This window comes from Panulirus ornatus, chromosome 39, assembly GCF_036320965.1.
Source record: "Panulirus ornatus isolate Po-2019 chromosome 39, ASM3632096v1, whole genome shotgun sequence".
Taxonomy (NCBI): Eukaryota; Metazoa; Arthropoda; class Malacostraca; order Decapoda; family Palinuridae; genus Panulirus; species Panulirus ornatus.
The window spans coordinates 10,234,534-10,254,570 of NC_092262.1; the positions used below are offsets into that span (position 1 = coordinate 10,234,534).

The 20,037-nt window shown below is 40.1% G+C and overlaps 1 protein-coding gene across 4 annotated transcripts in view; it reads left to right on the top strand.

Moving 5' to 3' along the window:
• LOC139761118 (testis-expressed protein 264 homolog) overlaps nucleotides 1-20,037 on the top strand; it is a 41,775-nt gene that overhangs the window by 14,850 nt on the left and 6,888 nt on the right. Inside the window, exons 5-7 of one of the 4 annotated variants that reach the window (XM_071685043.1) lie at nucleotides 592-664; nucleotides 4,072-4,158; nucleotides 12,548-12,676. In XM_071685043.1, coding sequence (XP_071541144.1) covers nucleotides 592-664; nucleotides 4,072-4,158; nucleotides 12,548-12,676 — 289 coding nt within the window. The remainder of the gene's footprint in view (nucleotides 1-591; nucleotides 665-4,071; nucleotides 4,159-12,547; nucleotides 12,677-20,037) is intronic. The other 3 variants (XM_071685045.1, XM_071685044.1, XM_071685046.1) reach the window with 3 other exon arrangements.

Here is a 20,037-nt window from a genome sequence, read left to right on the forward strand (position 1 = left end):
TCTCCCGTATCCCCAGGGATAGGGGATTGCAATATGGCAATATGGCATGTAAAAGTTGTCATCCTTTATGCCACTTTCCTACTGTTTGCTGGGTGGGATCAACCCAGATGATAAGAGCTGATTTAGATCAGAATCTCTTTTAAAGAATGGAGTGACTGACCGTACATTCACACTGTGGATAAGTCCATTTCAAGCCTGATTGGCATGGGACTGAATCCACCTTAAATGGGTAGAGGATGCATAGTTCAGATATTTTTGTCCTTCCAGGCAAGCCAGTTAAGAGCTGTCATGAATGTTATTTTGTTTTCCCCAAATTTTGCTAGCATAGTATTGTAGTAAATGTGATATCTTTCTTTTTGAATTGTGTATAAATAATAGGATTGATAGGAAGATGACTACAAATCTCCATGCCAAGCATCTGGGTTGAACCCACATCAAAAGTGTAAAGGGTACAGGGCCCTCCCACTGTTCAGTTATCCCCCATCTCCAGTAATTAGTATTACTAGCAAATAATCGTACATTTATAGAAAAATGTTTAATAGATATTGATGGATTGGATGTTTTAAGTTTACAATTTTATCCAAACAACAGGATGAATATGAAGATGATGATCGTACAGAAAATTCTAGTCGCTCCTGGGATGAATCAGCCTCCTTTGTAAGGGGTAAGTACCATGTTCATGCATATGAACTACATATGAACTTCAGTTAACATAGCAGCAATTATTGAGGATTAGAGAGTAGTCCTAAAAGAGTTAAGTCTTGGGTTTCATCCCTGAATGTGATGCCAACACAGACCACATAAAATGAGCACCTGTATAAGTTATGCAGGTCAGGTTCAGTTTCGGATGTAAAGAAGTTATTTTGTCGGAAGAAATACAATTTTGACAATCTGATGTCACCAAATGAGAAAGTATGGCTCTGATACAGCTTGTATTGAGACACTGCTCGTCTTTTTCCTTCTCAGCTGTGTTACTCATTTTTTACGTGTTCTTTAAGACCATTTGGATATACAGGATAGTTACCTAGGTTTACGGATTTGGAATGAAGCTGTTATAGATAATGAGAATTTAGGGATGATTAAGAATTGCCATAGGCTGTTTATTTCCTTTACAATGCTGTAGTAGTATCCTATTACTGTTAGAAATATTTTGCTTTTTAAATTCCCAAGAAGAGTCTCAGAATTGTATTAAAAACAAAAGTATTGTATAAGTTTAATGTAAAGGTGGGAGGATGGTAATGATATATGCTATATGTTACATGCTTTCATGGTAGGTATATTAAAGTTTTGCTTTGGCCAAGTGTCATATGCCATTTTGATTTGATTTAATAAAGTAATCACCTGTAGATTCATCCACTTTTATGATTTGTGTTTGCTTTGGCCATAAGTAAAATCGTATTGATAGTAGAGCCACAGACTTTTGCTTAAACAACAGAAATTTACAAACAACTTTTTTTTTTTTTTTTTTTTTGCCGGTCTCCCGCGTTTGCGAGGTAGCGCAAGGAAACAGACGAAAGAAATGGCCCAACCCACCCCCATACACATGTATATACATATGTCCACACACACAAATATACATACCTACACAGCTTTCCATGGTTTACCCCAGACGCTTCACATGCCCTGATTCAATCCACTGACAGCACGTCAACCCCGGTATACCACATTGATCCAATTCACTCTATTCCTTGCCCTCCTTTCACCCTCCTGCATGTTCAGGCCCCGATCACACAAAATCTTTTTCACTCCATCTTTCCACCTCCAATTTGGTCTCCCACTTCTCCTTGTTCCCTCCACCTCCAACACATATATCCTCTTGGTCAATCTTTCCTCACTCATTCTCTCCATGTTCCCAAACCATTTCAAAACACCCTCTTCTGCTCTCTCAACCACGCTCTTTTTATTTCCACACTTCTCTCTTACCCTTACGTTACTCACTCGATCAAACCACCTCACACCACACATTGTCCTCAAACATCTCATTTCCAGCACATCCATCCTCCTGCGCACAACTCTATCCATAGCCCACGCCTCGCAACCATACAACATTGTTGGAACCACTATTCCTTCAAACATACCCATTTTTGCTTTCTGAGATAATGTTCCCGACTTCCACACATTCTTCAAGGCTCCCAGGATTTTCGCCCCCTCCCTCACCCTATGATCCACTTCGGCTTCCATGGTTCCATCCGCTGCCAGATCCACTCCCAGATATCTAAAACACTTTACTTCCTCCAGTTTTTCTCCATTTAAACTTACCTCCCAATTGACTTGACCCTCAACCCTACTGTACCTAATTACCTTGCTCTTATTCACATTTGCTCTTAACTTTCTTCTTTCACACACTTTACCAAACTCAGTCACCAGCTTCTGCAGTTTCTCACATGAATCAGCCACCAGCGCTGTATCATCAGCGAACAACAACTGACTCACTTCCCAAGCTCTCTCATCCCCAACAGACTTCATACTTGCCCCTCTTTCCAAAACTCTTGCATTCACCTCCCTAACAACCCCATCCATAAACAAATTAAACAACCATGGAGACATCACACACCCCTGCCGCAAACCTACATTCACTCGTTGGCGTAATTTAGAATTGCATTAGGCTTCGTTAGTGCTCATACTTCTTGCATTAGGCTTCATTAATGCTCATACTTTTTTCTCACTTATGGATAGAGAGCACTAATTTGATGGGAATCAGAATACTAATTTCAGTGAAAATTGAGGTGTTTGCACAGGGATTCATCCCGCTCAACCAATATAAAACTTATGAAGCCAGAAGAGCTTTTTATAGTACTTTTTTTGATCATAATACAGCTCATCCAGGCATCTGATGTTAGAGGATAAAGATAAGGTAGGACAGAGCAACCTCCATCCACATTTGTTTTTTACTTACAGATATTGATCCTTTCTTGATGTTAGCTTTTGATGTTTTCACTCTTATGTTTAGCCCTCAGATTACAGGCCAGGTTGGGATTATCTTGTATTTGTGTTTCCATGTTATGAATCATAAAGACTTTGTTGTATCTTGAAAAATAGTGTGCACCTTAGGCATTTTCATTTTATAGACAACAAGCAGCTTACAGGTAATGACATATTGCAGAAAATTAGATCAGTACTTGATAAGCTTTGTAGGAAATTCAAAGAAATTGTTTTCATATCAAAATTTGTGTACTGATGAGTTTATGATATTGTGTTAAGGGAAATTGGAATTCAAGCAGTACATTTCTTCAAAATGTCATCCATTTGAAATGAAAATTTTATGTTTTGAGATAAAGGAACTTCATACATGATTTTATAATGTATACTGGAAAAGAGACTGAAAGCAATTGTCATAAGGAATCAGTTGTTTCAGGATCCATGTTTCAAGACATACCATATGAAAATCAATTACAAGAGGTAAAAGCTTATAGAGAGTAGATATATAAAAATTTGTACACTTGATCAAAAAGTATCTTCCCGGATGGGACCAGTGAATTATGAAATGATCAGTATGGCATATTTTGTCTCGGTAGGGTTGATAAGCATGAAAGTGAGATAGATTTCATGATATTATGGTAGATTTGTTTTATAGTTATTTCTTATAGTTATTTCCTTCAAAATATGATATCCCTATAACTTTTATTATGGCAGATGATAGGAAATGTCACTAGCAACTGATGTATTACAATATCATGAAAGCATGGCAACTGTGTGAGGCCAGACCATTGAGCATTTCTCAGGATTCTTCATCTGTAGTGTCATATTTTTCATTTAAAAACTGGTTTGGTACTTTTTTATTGTGTGTACATATATGGTGAATATTGAAACATGAATCATTTGCTATTGGAGAAATAGCATTAGGGTGTAGAGAAATTGCATATATGTATATATGCATATATGTATGAAAACTTTTCCAAAAGAAGGAACAGAGAAGGGGCCAAGTGAGGATCTTTCCTCTTAGGCTCAGTCCTCAGTTCTTAACGCTACCTCGCTAACGCGGGAAATGGCGAATATTTATGAAAAAAATGTATGAAAAATGTAACATTGGTGTGGTAAAGTAAGTGCGTACATTTTGTGTCATATGACAAGGGATGCATCCTTTGGCTGGCAGAGTTAGCCGTAGTGATGGCCTTAACTCACCTGAAGAAACATTCGTCTGTGAGCCTCGTCACACACGTGAGTACAAATATGCTGTATTGTCTTATGTATTATGTGTTTTGGGAAAAATGAATTTCATATTACACAAAAAATAAAGGTTTTATATTTTTAAAAAATCCTGCATTGGGTTGTGCTTGATATATGGAGTCACTACAGTGAGTGGGTTAAGTTAGGTCTCTTTCTTTAGTCATCCTTAGGTTTTTCATGCATTTCTTCACATCAAAATGTTTGCAAATGCTCATAACCTTAGTTCATAAGTGAGAAATATAGGTATTAAAGTTTGAAGAACCATTTTTGTACCATAGGCAGAGCCTAGGAAGCATCTCTTTATTTCCCTTTACCTTCTCCTCCATCTCCTTATTGAAAAACTGTTTAATGATTCCAGGTAATAAGAGACTTAAGGCCAAATCTCCACTGATCATTAAATGATTATGAGTGAGAGGTAGCTTGGTCCCACCTTATCTCTGCACTGTGAAGTTTTAGGTCTAGAAAAGTTGCTGAATGATTGTTTAGTCCTGAAAATGAACATCTCCATGCCTTTGTACAATTGATAGTGGTCAAAGTGGTTGAATTTTCGTAGATACAAGTCATTGTGGGTGGTGAAGCAATAAGGTCTTCCTCTGTTTAACAAGAGCTCCATGAAATACTTAAGGTTAGCCTCTGCTTCTGGACGAGAAATATCTTTCACCCTTCAAAACTTACATTTTGTTATGAATTAATTCATATGTTGAAAATCTCTTTCTGTTTGTATTTGATGAATTTTGAGAACTTTGCTGGTGACAAGTTTTACCAATCTTTTACAGTTAAGAAATTTTCTGGCTTTTCTAAATAATCTGTTATATTCTTCCTTACAGTTCTAATACTTTTTGGTGATTAGTCAGTCATCTGTAATTGAACTGCCTTGTTTAGAAAATCATTGTTACATATGTAGTAATAAGGACAATATTTGTACTTAAAATTTTGAATAATAGGCTTTGTTAGGGATACTGTGGCTATCAGTTCTGTTTTACTGTTTCATCTGGTATAATAAAATTATTTATTCCTGGGGATAGGGGAGAAAGAATACTTCCCACACATTCCCCGCATGTGGTAGGAGGTGGCTAAAGTGGACAGGAGAGGTGGGCTATGAACCCTCCCCTCCTTGTATTTTAAGTTTCTAAAAGGGGAAACAGAAGAAGGAGTCATACGGGGAGTGCTCATCCTCCTCGAAGGCTCAGACTGGGGTGTCTAAATGTGAGTGGATGTAACCATGATGAGAAAAAAGGAGAGATAGGTAGTATGTTTGAGGAAAGGAACCTGGATGTTTTGGCTCTGAGTGAAACGAAGCTCAAGGGTAAAGGGGAAGAGTGGTTTGGGAATGTCTGGGGAGTAAAGTCAGGGGTTAGTGAGAGGACAAGAGCAAAGGAAGGAGTAGCACAACTCCTGAAGCAGGAGTTATGGGAGTATGTGATAGAGTTTAAGAAAGTAAACTCTGAATTGATATGGGTGAAACTGAAAGTTGATGGAGAGAGATGGGTGATTATTGGTGCCTATGCACCTGGTCATGAGAAGAAAGATCATGAGAGGCAAGAATTTTGGGAGCAGCTGAATGAGTGTTTTAGCAGCTTTGATGCACGAAATCGGGTTATAGTTATTTGTGATTTGAATGCAAAGGTGAGTAATGTGGCAGTTGAGGGAATAATTGGTGTACATGGGGTGTTCAGTGTTGTAAATGGAAATAGTGAAGAGCTTATAGATTTGTGTGCTGAAAGAGGACTGGTTATTGGGAATACCTGGTTTAAAAAGAGAGATATACATAAGTATACATATGTAAGTAGGAGAGATGGCCAGAGAGCATTATTGGATTACATGTTAATTGATAGGCATGTGAAAGAGATACTTTTGGGTGTTAATGTACTGAGAAGGGCAACTGGAGGGATGTCTGATCATTATCTTGTGGAGGCGAAGGTGAAGATTTGTAGAGGTTTTCAGAAGAGAAGAGAGAATGTTGGGGTGAAGAGAGTGGTGAGAGTAAGTGAGCTTGGGAAGGAGACTTGTGTGAGGAAGTACCAGGAGAGACTGAGTACAGAATGGAAAAAGGTGAGAACAAAGGAGGTAAGGGGAGTGGGGGAGGAATGGGATGTATTTAGGGAAGCAGTGATGGCTTGTGCAAAAGATGCTTGTGGCAGGAAGTGTGGGAGGTGGGTTGATTAGAAAGGGTAGTGAGTGGTGGGATGAAGAAGTAAGATTATTAGTGTAAGAGAAGAGAGAGGCATTTGGACAATTTTTGCTGGGAAACAGTGCAAATGAGTGGGAGATGTATAAAAGAAAGAGGCAAGAGGCCAAGAGAAAGGTGCAAGAGGTGAAAAAGAGGGCAAATGGGAGTTGGGGTGAGAGAGTATCATTAAATTTTAGGGATAATTAAAAGATGTTTTGGAAGGAGGTAAATAAAATGCATAAGACAAGAGAACAAATGGGATCACTGAAGGGGTCAAATGAGGAGGTAATAACAGATAATGGTGAAGTGAGACAGAGATGGAGTGAGTATTTTGAAGGTTTGTTGAATGTGTTTGATGATAGAGTGGCAGATATAGGGTGTTTTGGTTGAGGTGGTGTGCGAAGTGAGAGGGTTAGGGAAAATGATTTGGTAAACAGAGAAGAGGTAGTAAAAGCCTTGCAGAAGATGAAAGCTGGCAAGGCGGCGGGTTTGGATGGTATTGCTGTGGATTTTATTTAAAAGGGGGTGACTGTGTTGTTGACTGGTTGGTGGGGATATTCACTGTATGTATGGTTCATGGTGAAGTGCCTAAGGATTGGTGGAATGCATGCATTGTGCCATTGTACAAAGACAAAGGGGATAAAGGTGAGTGCTCAAATTACAGAGGTATAAGTTTGTTGAGTATTTCTGGGAAATTATGTGGGAGGGTATTGATTGAGAGGGTGAAGGTATGTACAGAGCATCAGATTGGGGAAGAGCAGTGTGGTTTCAGAAGTGGTAGAGGATGTGTGGATCAGGTGTTTGCTTTGAAGAATGTATGTGAGAAATACTTAGAAAAACAGATGGATTTGTATGTAGCATTTATGGATCTGGAGAAGGCATATGATAGAGTTGATAGAGATGCTTTGTGGAAGTTATTGAGAGTGTATGGTGCGGGAGGTAAGGTGCTAGAAGCTGTGAAAAGTTTTTATCGAGGGTGTAAGGCATGTGTACGAGTAGGAAGAGAGGAAAGTGATTGGTTCCCAGTGATTGTTGGTTTGTGGCAAGGATGTTTGATGTCTCCTTGGTTGTTTAGTTTGTTTATGGATGGGGTTGTTAGGTAGGTGAATGCAAGAGTTTTGGAGAGAGGGGCAAGTATGCAGTCTGTTGTGGATGAGAGGGCTTGGGAAGTGAGTCAGTTGTTGTTCGCTGATGACACAGTGCCGGTGGTTGATTCGGGTGAGAAACTGCAGAAGCTGGTGACTGAGTTTGGTAAAGTGTGTGAAAGAGGAATGCTGAGAGTAAATGTGAATAAGAGCAAGGAGGAGGGTGGATGTATTGGAAATGATATGTTTGAGGATAATATTTGGTGTGAGGTGGTTTGATTGAGTAAGTAAGGAAAGGATGAGAGAGATGTGTGGTAATAAAAAGAGTGTGGTTGAGAGAGCAGAAGAGGGTGTATTGAAATGTTTTGGTCAAATGGAGAGAATGAGTGAGGAAAGATTGACAAAGAGGATATATTTGTCAGAGGTAGAGGGAATGAGAAGTGGGAGACCAAATTGGAAGTGGAAGGATGGAGTGTAGAAGATTTTGAGTGATTGGGGCCTGAACATGCAGGAGGGTGAAAGGCGTACAGGAATAGAGTGAATTGGAACGATGTGGTATACTGGGGTCGACGTGCTGTTAGTGGATTGAACCAGGGCATGTGAAGCGTCTGGGGTAAACCATGGAAAGTTTTGTAGGGCCTGGATGTGGAAAGGGAGCTGTGGTTTAGGTGCTTTATACATGACAGTTAGAGACTGAGTGTGAACGAATGTGGCCTTTGTTGTCTTTTTCTAGCACTACCTCGCGTGTGTGCGGGAGAGGGGGTGTCATTTTCTTTTGTGGCGGGATGGCGACAGGAATGAATAATGGCAGCAAGTATAGATTATGTACATGTGTGTATATATGTAAATGTCTGTGTATGTATATATGTGTATGCGTTGAAATGTATAGGTATGTATATGTGCGTGTGTGGACGTGTATGGATACATATGTGTATGTGGATGGGTTGAGTCACTCTTTTGTATGTTTTCTTGCACTACCTCGCGAACACAGGAGACAGCAACAAAGTATAATAAAGATGAAAATAAAATATTTATATATTTATTTTATTATATTTTGTCGCTGTCTCCCACGTTTGCGAGGTAGCGCAAGGAAACAGACGAAAGAAATGGCCCCCCCCCCATACACATGTATATACATACGTCCACACACGCAAATATACATACCTACACAGCTTTCCATGGTTTACCCCAGACGCTTCACATGCCTTGATTCAATCCACTGTCAGCACATCAACCCTGGTATACCACATCGCTCCAATTCACTCTATTCCTTGCCCTCCTTTCACCTTCCTGCATGTTCAGGCCCCGATCACACAAAATCTTTTTCACTCCATCTTTCCACCTCCAATTTGGTCTCCCTCTTCTCCTCATTCCCTCCACCTCCGACACATATATCCTCTTGGTCAATCTTTCCTCACTCATTCTCTCCATGTGCCCAAACCACTTCAAAACACCCTCCTCTGCTCTCTCAACCACGCTCTTTTTATTTCCACACATCTCTCTTACCCTTACGTTACTCACTCGATCAAACCACCTCACACCACACATTGTCCTCAAACATCTCATTTCCAGCACATCCATCCTCCTGCGCACAACTCTATCCATAGCCCACGCCTCGCAACCATACAACATTGTTGGAACCACTATTCCTTCAAACATACCCATTTTTGCTTTCCGAGATAATGTTCTCGACTTCCACACATTCTTCAAGGCCCCCAGAATTTTCGCCCCCTCCCCCACCCTATGATCCACTTCCGCTTCCATGTTTCCATCCGCTGCCAGATCCACTCCCAGATATCTAAAACACTTCACTTCCTCCAGTTTTTCTCCATTCAAACTCACCTCCCAATTGACTTGACCCTCAACCCTACTGTACCTAATAACCTTGCTCTTATTCACATTTACTCTTAACTTTCTTCCTCCACACACTTTACCAAACTCAGTCACCAGCTTCTGCAGTTTCTCACATGAATCAGCCACCAGCGCTGTATCATCAGCGAACAACAACTGACTCACTTCCCAAGCTCTCTCATCCCCAACAGACTTCATACTTGCCCCTCTTTCCAAAACTCTTGCATTTACCTCCCTAACAACCCCATCCATAAACAAATTAAACAACCATGGAGACATCACACACCCCTGCCGCAAACCTACATTCACTGAGAACCAATCACTTTCCTCTCTTCCTACACATACACATGCCTTACATCCTCGATAAAAACTTTTCACTGCTTCTAACAACTTTCCTCCCACACCATATATTCTTAATACCTTCCACAGAGCATCTCTATCAACTCTATCATATGCCTTCTCCAGATCCATAAATGCTACATACAAATCCATTTGCTTTTCTAAATATTTCTCACATACATTCTTCAAAGCAAACACCTGATCCACACATCCCCAACCACTTCTGAAACCACACTGCTCTTCCCCAATCTGATGCTCTGTAAATGCCTTCACCCTCTCAGTCAATACCCTCCCATATAATTTACCAGGAATACTCAACAAACTTATACCTCTGTAATTTGAGCACTCACTCTTATCCCCTTTGCCTTTGTACAATGGCACTATGCACGCATTCCGCCAATCCTCAGGCACCTCACCATGAGTCATACATACATTAAATAACCTTACCAACCAGTCAACAATACAGTCACCCCCTTTTTTAATAAATTCCACTGCAATACCATCCAAACCTGCTGCCTTGCCGGCTTTCATCTTCCGCAAAGCTTTCACTACCTCTTCTCTGTTTACCAAATCATTTTCCCTAACCCTCTCACTTTGCACACCACCTCGACCAAAACACCCTATATCTGCCACTCTATCATCAAACACATTCAACAAACCTTCAAAATACTCACTCCATCTCCTTCTCACATCACCACTACTTGTTATCACCTCCCCATTTGCGCCCTTCACTGAAGTTCCCATTTGCTCCCTTGTCTTACGCACTTTATTTACCTCCTTCCAGAACATCTTTTTATTCTCCCTAAAATTTAATGATACTCTCTCACCCCAACTCTCATTTGCCCTTTTTTTTCACCTCTTGCACCTTTCTCTTAACCTGTTTCTTTCTTTTATACATCTCCCACTCAATTGCATTTTTTCCCTGCAAAAATCGTCCAAATGCCTCTCTCTTCTCTTTCACTAATACTCTTACTTCTTCATCCCACCACTCACTACCCTTTCTAATCAACCCACCTCCCACTCTTCTCATGCCACAAGCATCTTTTGCGCAATCCATCACTGATTCCCTAAATACATCCCATTCCTCCCCCACTCCCCTTACTTCCATTGTTCTCACCTTTTTCCATTCTGTACTCAGTCTCTCCTGGTACTTCCTCACACAGGTCTCCTTCCCAAGCTCACTTACTCTCACCACCCTCTTCACCCCAACATTCACTCTTCTTTTCTGAAAACCCATACAAATCTTCACCTTAGCCTCCACAAGATAATGATCAGACATCCCTCCAGTTGCACCTCTCAGCACATTAACATCCAAAAGTCTCTCTTTCGCACGCCTGTCAATTAACACGTAATCCAATAACGCTCTCTGGCCATCTCTCCTACTTACATAAGTATACTTATGTATATCTCGCTTTTTAAACCAGGTATTCCCAATCATCAGTCCTTTTTCAGCACATAAATCTACAAGCTCTTCATCATTTCCATTTACAACACTGAACACCCCATGTATACCAATTATTCCCTCAACTGCCACATTTCTCACCTTTGCATTCAAATCACCCATCACTATAACCCGGTCTCGTGCATCAAAACCACTAACACACTCATTCAGCTGCTCCCAAAACACTTGCCTCTCATGATCTTTCTTCTCATGCCCAGGTGCATATGCACCAATAATCACCCACCTCTCTCCATCAACTTTCAGTTTTACCCATATTAATCGAGAATTTACTTTCTTACATTCTATCACATACTCCCACAACTCCTGTTTCAGGAGTATTGCTACTACTTCCCATGCTCTTGTCCTCTCACTAACCCCTGACTTTACTCCCCAGACATTCCCAAACCACTCTTCCCCTTTACCCTTGAGCTTCGTTTCACTCAGAGCCAAAACATCCAGGTTCCTTTCCTCAAACATACTACGTATCTCTCCTTTTTTCACATCTTGGTTACATCCACATACATTTAGGCACCCCACTCTGAGCCTTCGAGGAGGATGAGCACTCCCCGCGTGACTCCTTCTTCTGTTTCCCATTTTAGAAAGTTAATACAAGGAGGGGAGGATTTCTGGCCCCCCGCTCCCGTCCCCTCTAGTCGCTTTCTACGACACGCGAGGAATACGTGGGAAGTATTCTTTCACCCCTATCCCCAGGGATAATATACATATATATATATACATATACACATACACACACATACACATACATACGCACATACACACACACACACATACATATATATACATATGAAAAATATATGGGTATGTATATGTGTGTGTGTGGATGTGTATGTATATATAATTGTGTATATGGTTGGGTTGGGCCATTTTTTCGTCTTTGTCCTTGTGCTACCTCGCTAATGCGGGAGACAGTGACAAAGTATAATAGATAAAGAAATAAAGTGTATTTGATTTTTCAAGTGAGCTAGTTGCTAGCAGTGCAGTTGTGTATGGGAATGTAAAAGGTCCACTATATTTTGATTTTCATATCAGAATACCCTTCTATTTAGTCCTGACTGCCTTTCCTGCCGTAGTAAAGCAGCAATGGAAACTGAGAAAAAAATAACCTCATTTGCATCCATACTGTTCTCTCTTTACTTATCATGTATGATGCACATAAACCAGAGCCCCACAGACTAAATCCATAGTTTACTTTGGCTGCCTCATATGCCCTGTTACAGCCCATTGACAGCACGACTCCCACCATCTACCACATTGATCCTTTCTGTTCTATCCATTGATTTTTCATTATGTGAACTTGATGGGACATTTTCTGGTATGATTTTACAACTGATAGGGATATGCTTACTAACAGAAACACATTGACCAAGTATTGCTTCGGGTTACTGGTGTTTAACTTTTCCTCATTTTTGCATGGAATAGTTGAAACAGGTGGTGATGACATTTCTTCATTTCTGCATGGAATAATTCAAACAGGTGGTGAGCTGAATGATTCCGAGTGTTCAGAAGGTGTGGGAGATGACTGTTCCAGTTACCCTCATCCCCCTTCAGAAGCCCCTTCAGAGTCATCCACACACCCTTTACTGCCTGTCCCCTCACAGCCAGGTTAGTTACCTGTCGTCCCCCCACCATCGACACTTAACAATTATTTACATTATTCTCAGTATCCACTTGGTGATTACTTACTATGGTCCTCAGTAATTTTTGTCTGATTCTTGATATTTATTTGCATTTTTTTATCTACATTTGAATCACACCCGTTATACTGTTTCCAAGTAGTTTTGGTGAGAACTTCCAAGGGGTGCATGAGGTCATTATACAATACATCTTTTAACATAAACCAGACTGTAGTGGCAATTTACTAACTAAGAACAGTTGCAGTGGCTTTAGAGCTGAGATATCACCAAGCTGTAATTACGCCATACATCTCTTAATGCAATCTTTCCCAGTACGCTCACCAAAGACAGTATGTCTCTCACATATGCTGTTGAATTAAGTTTGTATGGTCTTATTTATTAAGCAATGCTTTGCATATATGTTAGTTTATTCTTATGCATTGAAGGTATTATTCATTAGCCAAGGTAGCATTAAGAACAGAGGACTGATCCTTTGAGGAAATATCCTCTTTGGCCCCCTTCTCTGTTCCTTCTTTTGGAAAATTTAAAATGGGAGGGGAGAATTTCCAGCCTCCCACTCCCTCCCCTTTTAGTTACCTTCTATTACACGCTGGAAATACCTATGAAGCATTTTTTTTTATTCCCCTACCCCCAGCAGGGGGTAGCGATGCTGTTTCCTGTGGGGCAGGGTAGCGCTTGAAATAGATGAAGGCAAGCAAGTATGAATATGTACATGTGTCTGTATGTATATGTCTGTGTATGTATATGTATGTATACGTATATGTGCATGGATGGGCTATTCTCCGTCTGTTTCCTGGCGCTGCCTCGCTGGCATGACAGAAGTGGATGAAGGCAAGCAAGTATGAGTATGTTCATTGTATGTAATGTCTGCATATGTGTATGTATATGTATGTATATGTTGATATGCATATGTATGTATATGTGCGTATGTGGGTGTTTATATATATATATGTTTATATGAGTGGATGGGCCATTCTTCGTCTGTTTCCTGGCGCTACCTCACTGATGCAGGAAACAGCGATTTTGTTTGATAAATAAATGATAATTATTATACATCTGTGGTCCTGCATGGTGGAAGTGGTTGGCTTTCTTAGTGCTGCAGGAGCCCCATAGAAGGTTTCTGAAGAAGGAAAGTAGATAGACATAATGAAGAAGGAAAGTAGATAGACATAATGAAAGTTGTGAAAATTAAATGCCTGAGACAATATGTGATTTTAGGTGGCATAATTGTGTAATAAATGACAGTATAATGGAGAGGTTTGGTAGTAGCTTAGTATGATTGAGAAAATTGACCAGGGTGTGTTGAATTGGTTTAGATATATGGAAAGGATGAATGAAGAAAGACTGAGTATTTATATGCATATATTAGAAGTGAAGGGAAGAAGGGTGACAGACAGATCTCAGAGGAGATGGAAGGATGAATTGAAAGAGGCTTTGGGATACATGAGTCAACATTTATGCAAGATGAGAGGTGTGTTTAGAACAGGGTAAATTAGATCAGTGTGTTATATGGTAAGGGCAGTGTGCTGTCACTGGGCTGAACCTGGGCATATGAAGTGGTTAAGAGTCTTTGAGGCTTGGCTGTGGATGGTAGGCTTTGTATTCAGTGCATTATATATGAAAGGTTGAGAGTGGATGTATGCAAATGAGGCTGTTGTTTGTTCCTTATATTACCTTGGGAAGGTGGGGAAAGCATTTTTGTATGTTTTTTTTTTTTCATGCTGTTGAGTAAAGTCTGCCTCATTAACCAACTTTATTTTCAGCATTTGTTTAAGTTTGTTAGATACAGAACTAAGAGTTTATTACAAGTTAAGAGAAAACTGATCCAAATAGTTTATCTTCAGAAATAAACCAAGTTGATTTCTGTTAAGAAACATGTCGAACTATTTATGCAAGGTTCCTGATGCATGCTGTAGAGAACTGTAAGGAAGATATTGACTGCTTATAAGTCACTAATTGTACATGTTTTTAAAGACATTGGTTGCTGATTTTGTCTTCAGGTTGATTTTTTGTATTTTCAGAATTTTAGTGGTTATATGAAACCTCTTGCTGCAAAATAATTGCATACTTATGTTATGATTAAGTTTATCTTTCCCATGAGATTTGACCTAATATGAATATTTGTGGCATTATGGCAGTACTGGAACCTTTCGTTTTAGTTATTTAACAAAGGTTTCTCTCTGTGTACTACAGTGACCATGAGACTTATTCTGTTGGCATTGCATCATATTAGGTGTGTGGACATTGATTTATTTGTTTATAGATGATTCTGAAAAATATTTAACTTTTTCACCAAAAATGGAAATAATGGAAATGTTGAATGAGGAGACACCTTTATGCTGTCAAAAAAGTGCAGGTGTATGAGCTTGTTTGTTTATATGTCTAAAGTAAGAAGTTTAAATAAACAGTGAATGAATGTGGCCTTTGTTGTCTTTTCGTAGCGCTTCCTCACGCACATGTGGGGTAGGGGGCTGTTATTTCATGTGTGGCGGGATGGCGATGGGAATGACTAAAGGCAGACAGTATGACTTATGTACATGTGTATATCTGTATATGTCTGTGTGTGTATATATATATATGTATACGTTGAGATTTATAGGTATGTATATTTGCGTGTGTGGACATGTATGTATATACATGTGTATGTGGGTGGTTTGGGCCATTCTTTCTTCTATTTCTTTGCGCTACCTCGCTAACGTGGGAGACAGTGGCAAAGCAAAATAAATAAAATAAATACTTGGAATTGCAAGCTATTTTATCCTTTAGTGATAGGTTTGATGTAGGTCTTCATGGCCTATACCTCCAATATGTCATCAATGTAAATGTGAGAATTTAGGAAGGAAAGATGCTGAATCAAAAGGAGGAAGTGAAAGAAAGATGGGAAAAGTATTTTAAAGAACTGATGAATGTAGGAGAAGGTGAGTCAGCACCTATTACATGCATGGATATGGATGGTGAAAGTGCTGGGGATCTATAGCAAGAGGGGAAGTAAAAAGAGTGATCATGAGGTTGAAATTTGGAAAGGCATCCAGAGTAGATTAGGTTATGGCTGAAATGTTGAAGCATGGAGGAGAAACTGTGATGATGTGGATGCATTTGATATGTGATTTAGTATGCAAGCAGATGGTTGTGCCTAATGATTGGATGAAAACTATTGTGTTCCTTTATTCAAAGGAAATGGCGTGAGGGATATGTGTAGTAATTATAGGGGAACTAATCAGTTCAGTATACCTAGAAAATTGTATGCGTGGGTGTAGATTGATAGAATGATGAAAGTAACTGAATGCAGAATAAGGGGCAAGGGAGTTTTAGGAAAGGCAAGGTAGGTGTAGATCAGATTTTTGTAGTGTGAATGACTATGGAAAAGTTTCTAGCTAAAGATAATAAGCTGTGTGCAGCATTTATGGATATGGAGAATGTTTAGGGCAGAGTCAAGTGGAATGCTTAATGTAAATGGTTAAGGATACATGGGGTAGGGGGACAACTGTCAGATGGTGTGAAAGCCTTCTATTGAGGAGCAGATGCATGTGCAGGAGTGGATGGAGAGTTGAATGAACATTTTGGTATGCATGTGGGTGTGAGACAGGGATGTATGATGTCCCTGTGGCTTTCTATCATGTACATGGCTGGAGTGATAAGAGATAAGAGCAAAACTAGGGAAAGGAGGTACGGAGATGGAGTGTGATAGTGAGGATTGGTAGCTAGTGTTAACCCTGTTTGTGGATGATACTGTATTGTATGTTAAGAGTGAAGATGAGTTGCAGAAGGTTGAAAGTATGTTTTATGATGTGTGTAATCATAGGCGATTGAACATAGATATGAGTAAAAGTCAAATAATGATATTTGAAAGGAAACAGTGTGAAAGTACAGAGTTTTCAAAGCCCTATAGAGTGAGAGGAAAAAGTTTACTAAACTGTGTTATAGATATGTGGAGAAAGAATGAAATAGGTGTCAAAATTAAGTATTTGGGAGCTATTTTAGGTAAGTTTAATGATACGAAAGGAGAGATAAAGGAGAGAGTAGTACAGATTAGGAGAGGCACTGGGTCCTTTCATAGAATTATGATGAGTAGAGGTATGCATTTTGTCCACCCAATCATAATGGGAATGGAGTTAGTGATAATAGATATGACATTCAGAATTGTCATTTTTCAGGAATGCAAGGGTATTACATGGCTGACACAGTGTATACTCTAGTTGTGTTTTTGGGGTGTGCAAAAGAAAAAGATGAAATGCCTGTATTCCAATAAATGATTAGTGTTTTCCTATAGTGTACTAATCTGATGTAAGTTGGCACAATCTAAGTAAATTATCAAGTGTTAAAGCAGCTGAAATAAAAAAAAAACATCTTTTGTTTATGAGAGAACAGTTAAGAAAGGGTGTCAGAAGTGGATAGAATGAGGAATGAGTGCTTTAAAGTGAAGTTTGGAATGAAGAAAGGAATGGTTACAAAGTGCATAATGGGTTTCTTTGATTTTGTACAAGCCATATAAAAGAGAGATGGGTGATTATTGGTGCATATGCACCTGGGCATGAGAAGAAAGATCATGAGAGGCAAGTGTTTTGGGAGCAGCTGAATGAGTGTGTTAGTGGTTTTGATGCACAAGACCGGGTTATAGGGATGGGTGATTTGAATGCAAAGGTGAGAAATGTGGCAGTTGAGGGAATAATTGGTATACATGGGGTGTTCAGTGTTGTAAATGGAAATGATGAAGAGCTTGTAGATTTATGTGCTGAAAAAGGACTGATGATTGGGAATACCTGGTTTAAAAAGTGAGATATACATAAGTATACATATGTAAGTAGGAGAGATGGCCAGAGAGCGTTATTGGATTACGTGTTAATTGACAGGCGCGCGAAAGAGAGACTTTTGGATGTTAATGTGCTGAGAGGTGCAACTGGAGGGATGTCTGATCATTATCTTGTGGAGGCTAAGGTGAAGATTTATATGGGTTTTCAGAAAAGAAGAGTGAATGTTGGGGTGAAGAGGGTGGTGAGAGTAAGTGAGCTTGGAAAGGAGACTTGTGTGAGGAAGTACCAGGAGAGACTGAGTACAGAATGGAAAAAGGTGAGAACAATGGAAATAAGGGTAGTGGGGGAGGAATGGGATGTATTTAGGGAATCAGTGATGGATTGTGCAAAAGATGCTTGTGGCATGAGAAGCGTGGGAGGTGGGTTGATTAGAAAGGGTAGTGAGTGGTGGGATGAAGAAGTAAGATTATTAGTGAAAGAGAAAAGAAAGGCATTTGGACGATTTTTGCAGGGAAAAAATGCAATTGAGTGGGAGATGTATAAAAGAAAGAGACAGGAGGTCAAGAGAAAGGTGCAAGAAGTGAAAAAGAGGGCAAATGAGAGTTGGGGTGAGAGAGTATCATTAAATTTTAGGGAGAATAAAAAGATGTTCTGGAAGGAGGTAAATAAAGTGCGTAAGACAAGGGAGCAAATGGGAACTTCAGTGAAGGGGTCTAATGGGGAGGTGATAACAAGTAGTAGTGATGTGAGAAGGAGATGGAGTGAGTATTTTGAAGGTTTGTTGAATGTGTTTGATGATAGAGTGGCAGATATAGGGTGTTTTGGTCGAGGAGGTGTGCAAAGTGAGAGGGTTAGGGAAAATGATTTGGTAAACAGAGAAGAGGTAGTAAAAGCTTTGCGGAAGATGAAAGCTGGCAAAGCAGCAGGTCTGGATGGTATTGCAGTGGAATCTATTAAAAAAGGGGGTGACTGTATTGTTGACTGGTTGGTAAGGTTATTTAATGTATGCATGACTCATGGTGAGGTGCCTGAGGATTGGCGGAATGCGTGCATAATGCCATTGTACAAAGGCAAAGGGGATAAGAGTGAGTGCTCAAATTACAGAGGTATAAGTTTGTTGAGTATTCCTGGTAAATTATATGGGAGGGTATTGATTGAGAGGGTGAAGGCATGTACAGAGCATCAGATTGGGGAAGAGCAGTGTGGTTTCAGAAGTGGTAGAGGATGTGTGGATCAGGTGTTTGCTTTGAAAAATGTATGTGAGAAATACTTAGAAAAGCAAATGGATTTGTATGTAGCATTTATGGATCTGGAGAAGGCATATGATAGAGTTGATAGAGATGCTCTGTGGAAGGTATTAAGAATATATGGTGTGGGAGGCAAGTTGTTAGAAGCAGTGAAAAGTTTTTATCGAGGATGTAAGGCATGTGTACGTGTAGGAAGAGAGGAAAGTGATTGGTTCTCAGTGAATGTAGGTTTGCGGCAGGGGTGTGTGATGTCTCCATGGTTGTTTAATTTGTTTATGGGTGGGGTTGTTAGGGAGGTGAATGCAAGAGTTTTGGAAAGAGGGCCAAGTATGAAGTCTGTTGTGGATGAGAGCTTGGGAAGTGAGTCAGTTGTTGTTCGCTGATGATACAGCGCTGGTGGCTGATTCATGTGAGAAACTGCAGAAGCTGGTGACTGAGTTTGGTAAAGTGTGTGGAGGAAGAAAGTTAAGAATAAATGTGAATAAGAGCAAGGTTATTAGGTACAGTAGGGTTGAGGGTCAAGTCAATTGGGAGGTGAGTTTGAATGGGGAAAAACTGGAGGAAGTAAAGTGTTTTAGATATCTGGGAGTGGATCTGGCAGCGGATGGAACCATGGAAGCGGAAGTGGATCATAGGGTGGGGGAGGGGGCAAAAATCCTGGGAGCCTTGAAGAATGTTTGGAAGTCGAGAACATTATCTCGGAAAGCAAAAATGGGTATGTTTGAAGGAATAGTGGTTCCAACAATGTTGTATGGTTGCGAGGCGTGGGCTATGGATAGAGTTGTGCGCAGGAGGATGGATGTGCTGGAAATGAGATGTTTGAGGACAATGTGTGGTGTGAGGTGGTTTGATCGAGTAAGTAATGTAAGGGTAAGAGAGATGTGTGGAAATAAAAAGAGCGTGGTTGAGAGAGCAGAAGAGGGTGTTTTGAAATGGTTTGGGCACATGGAGAGAATGAGTGAGGAAAGATTGACCAGATTGACCAGAAAGATTGTCGGAGGTGGAGGGAACGAGGAGAAGTGGGAGACCAAATTGGAGGTGGAAAGATGGAGTGAAAAAGATTTTGAGTGATCGGGGCCTGAACATGCAGGAGGGTGAAAGGCGGGCAAGAAATAGAGTGAATTGGAACGATGTGGTATACCGGGGTCGATGTGCTGTCAGTGGAATGAATCAGGGCATGTGAAGCGTCTGGGGTAAACCATGGAAAGTTGTGTGGGGCCTGGATGTGGAAAGGGAGCTGTGGTTTCGGGCATTATTACATGACAGCTAGAGACTGAGTGTGAACGAATGGGGCCTTTGTTGTCTTTTCCTAGCGCTACCTCGCACACATG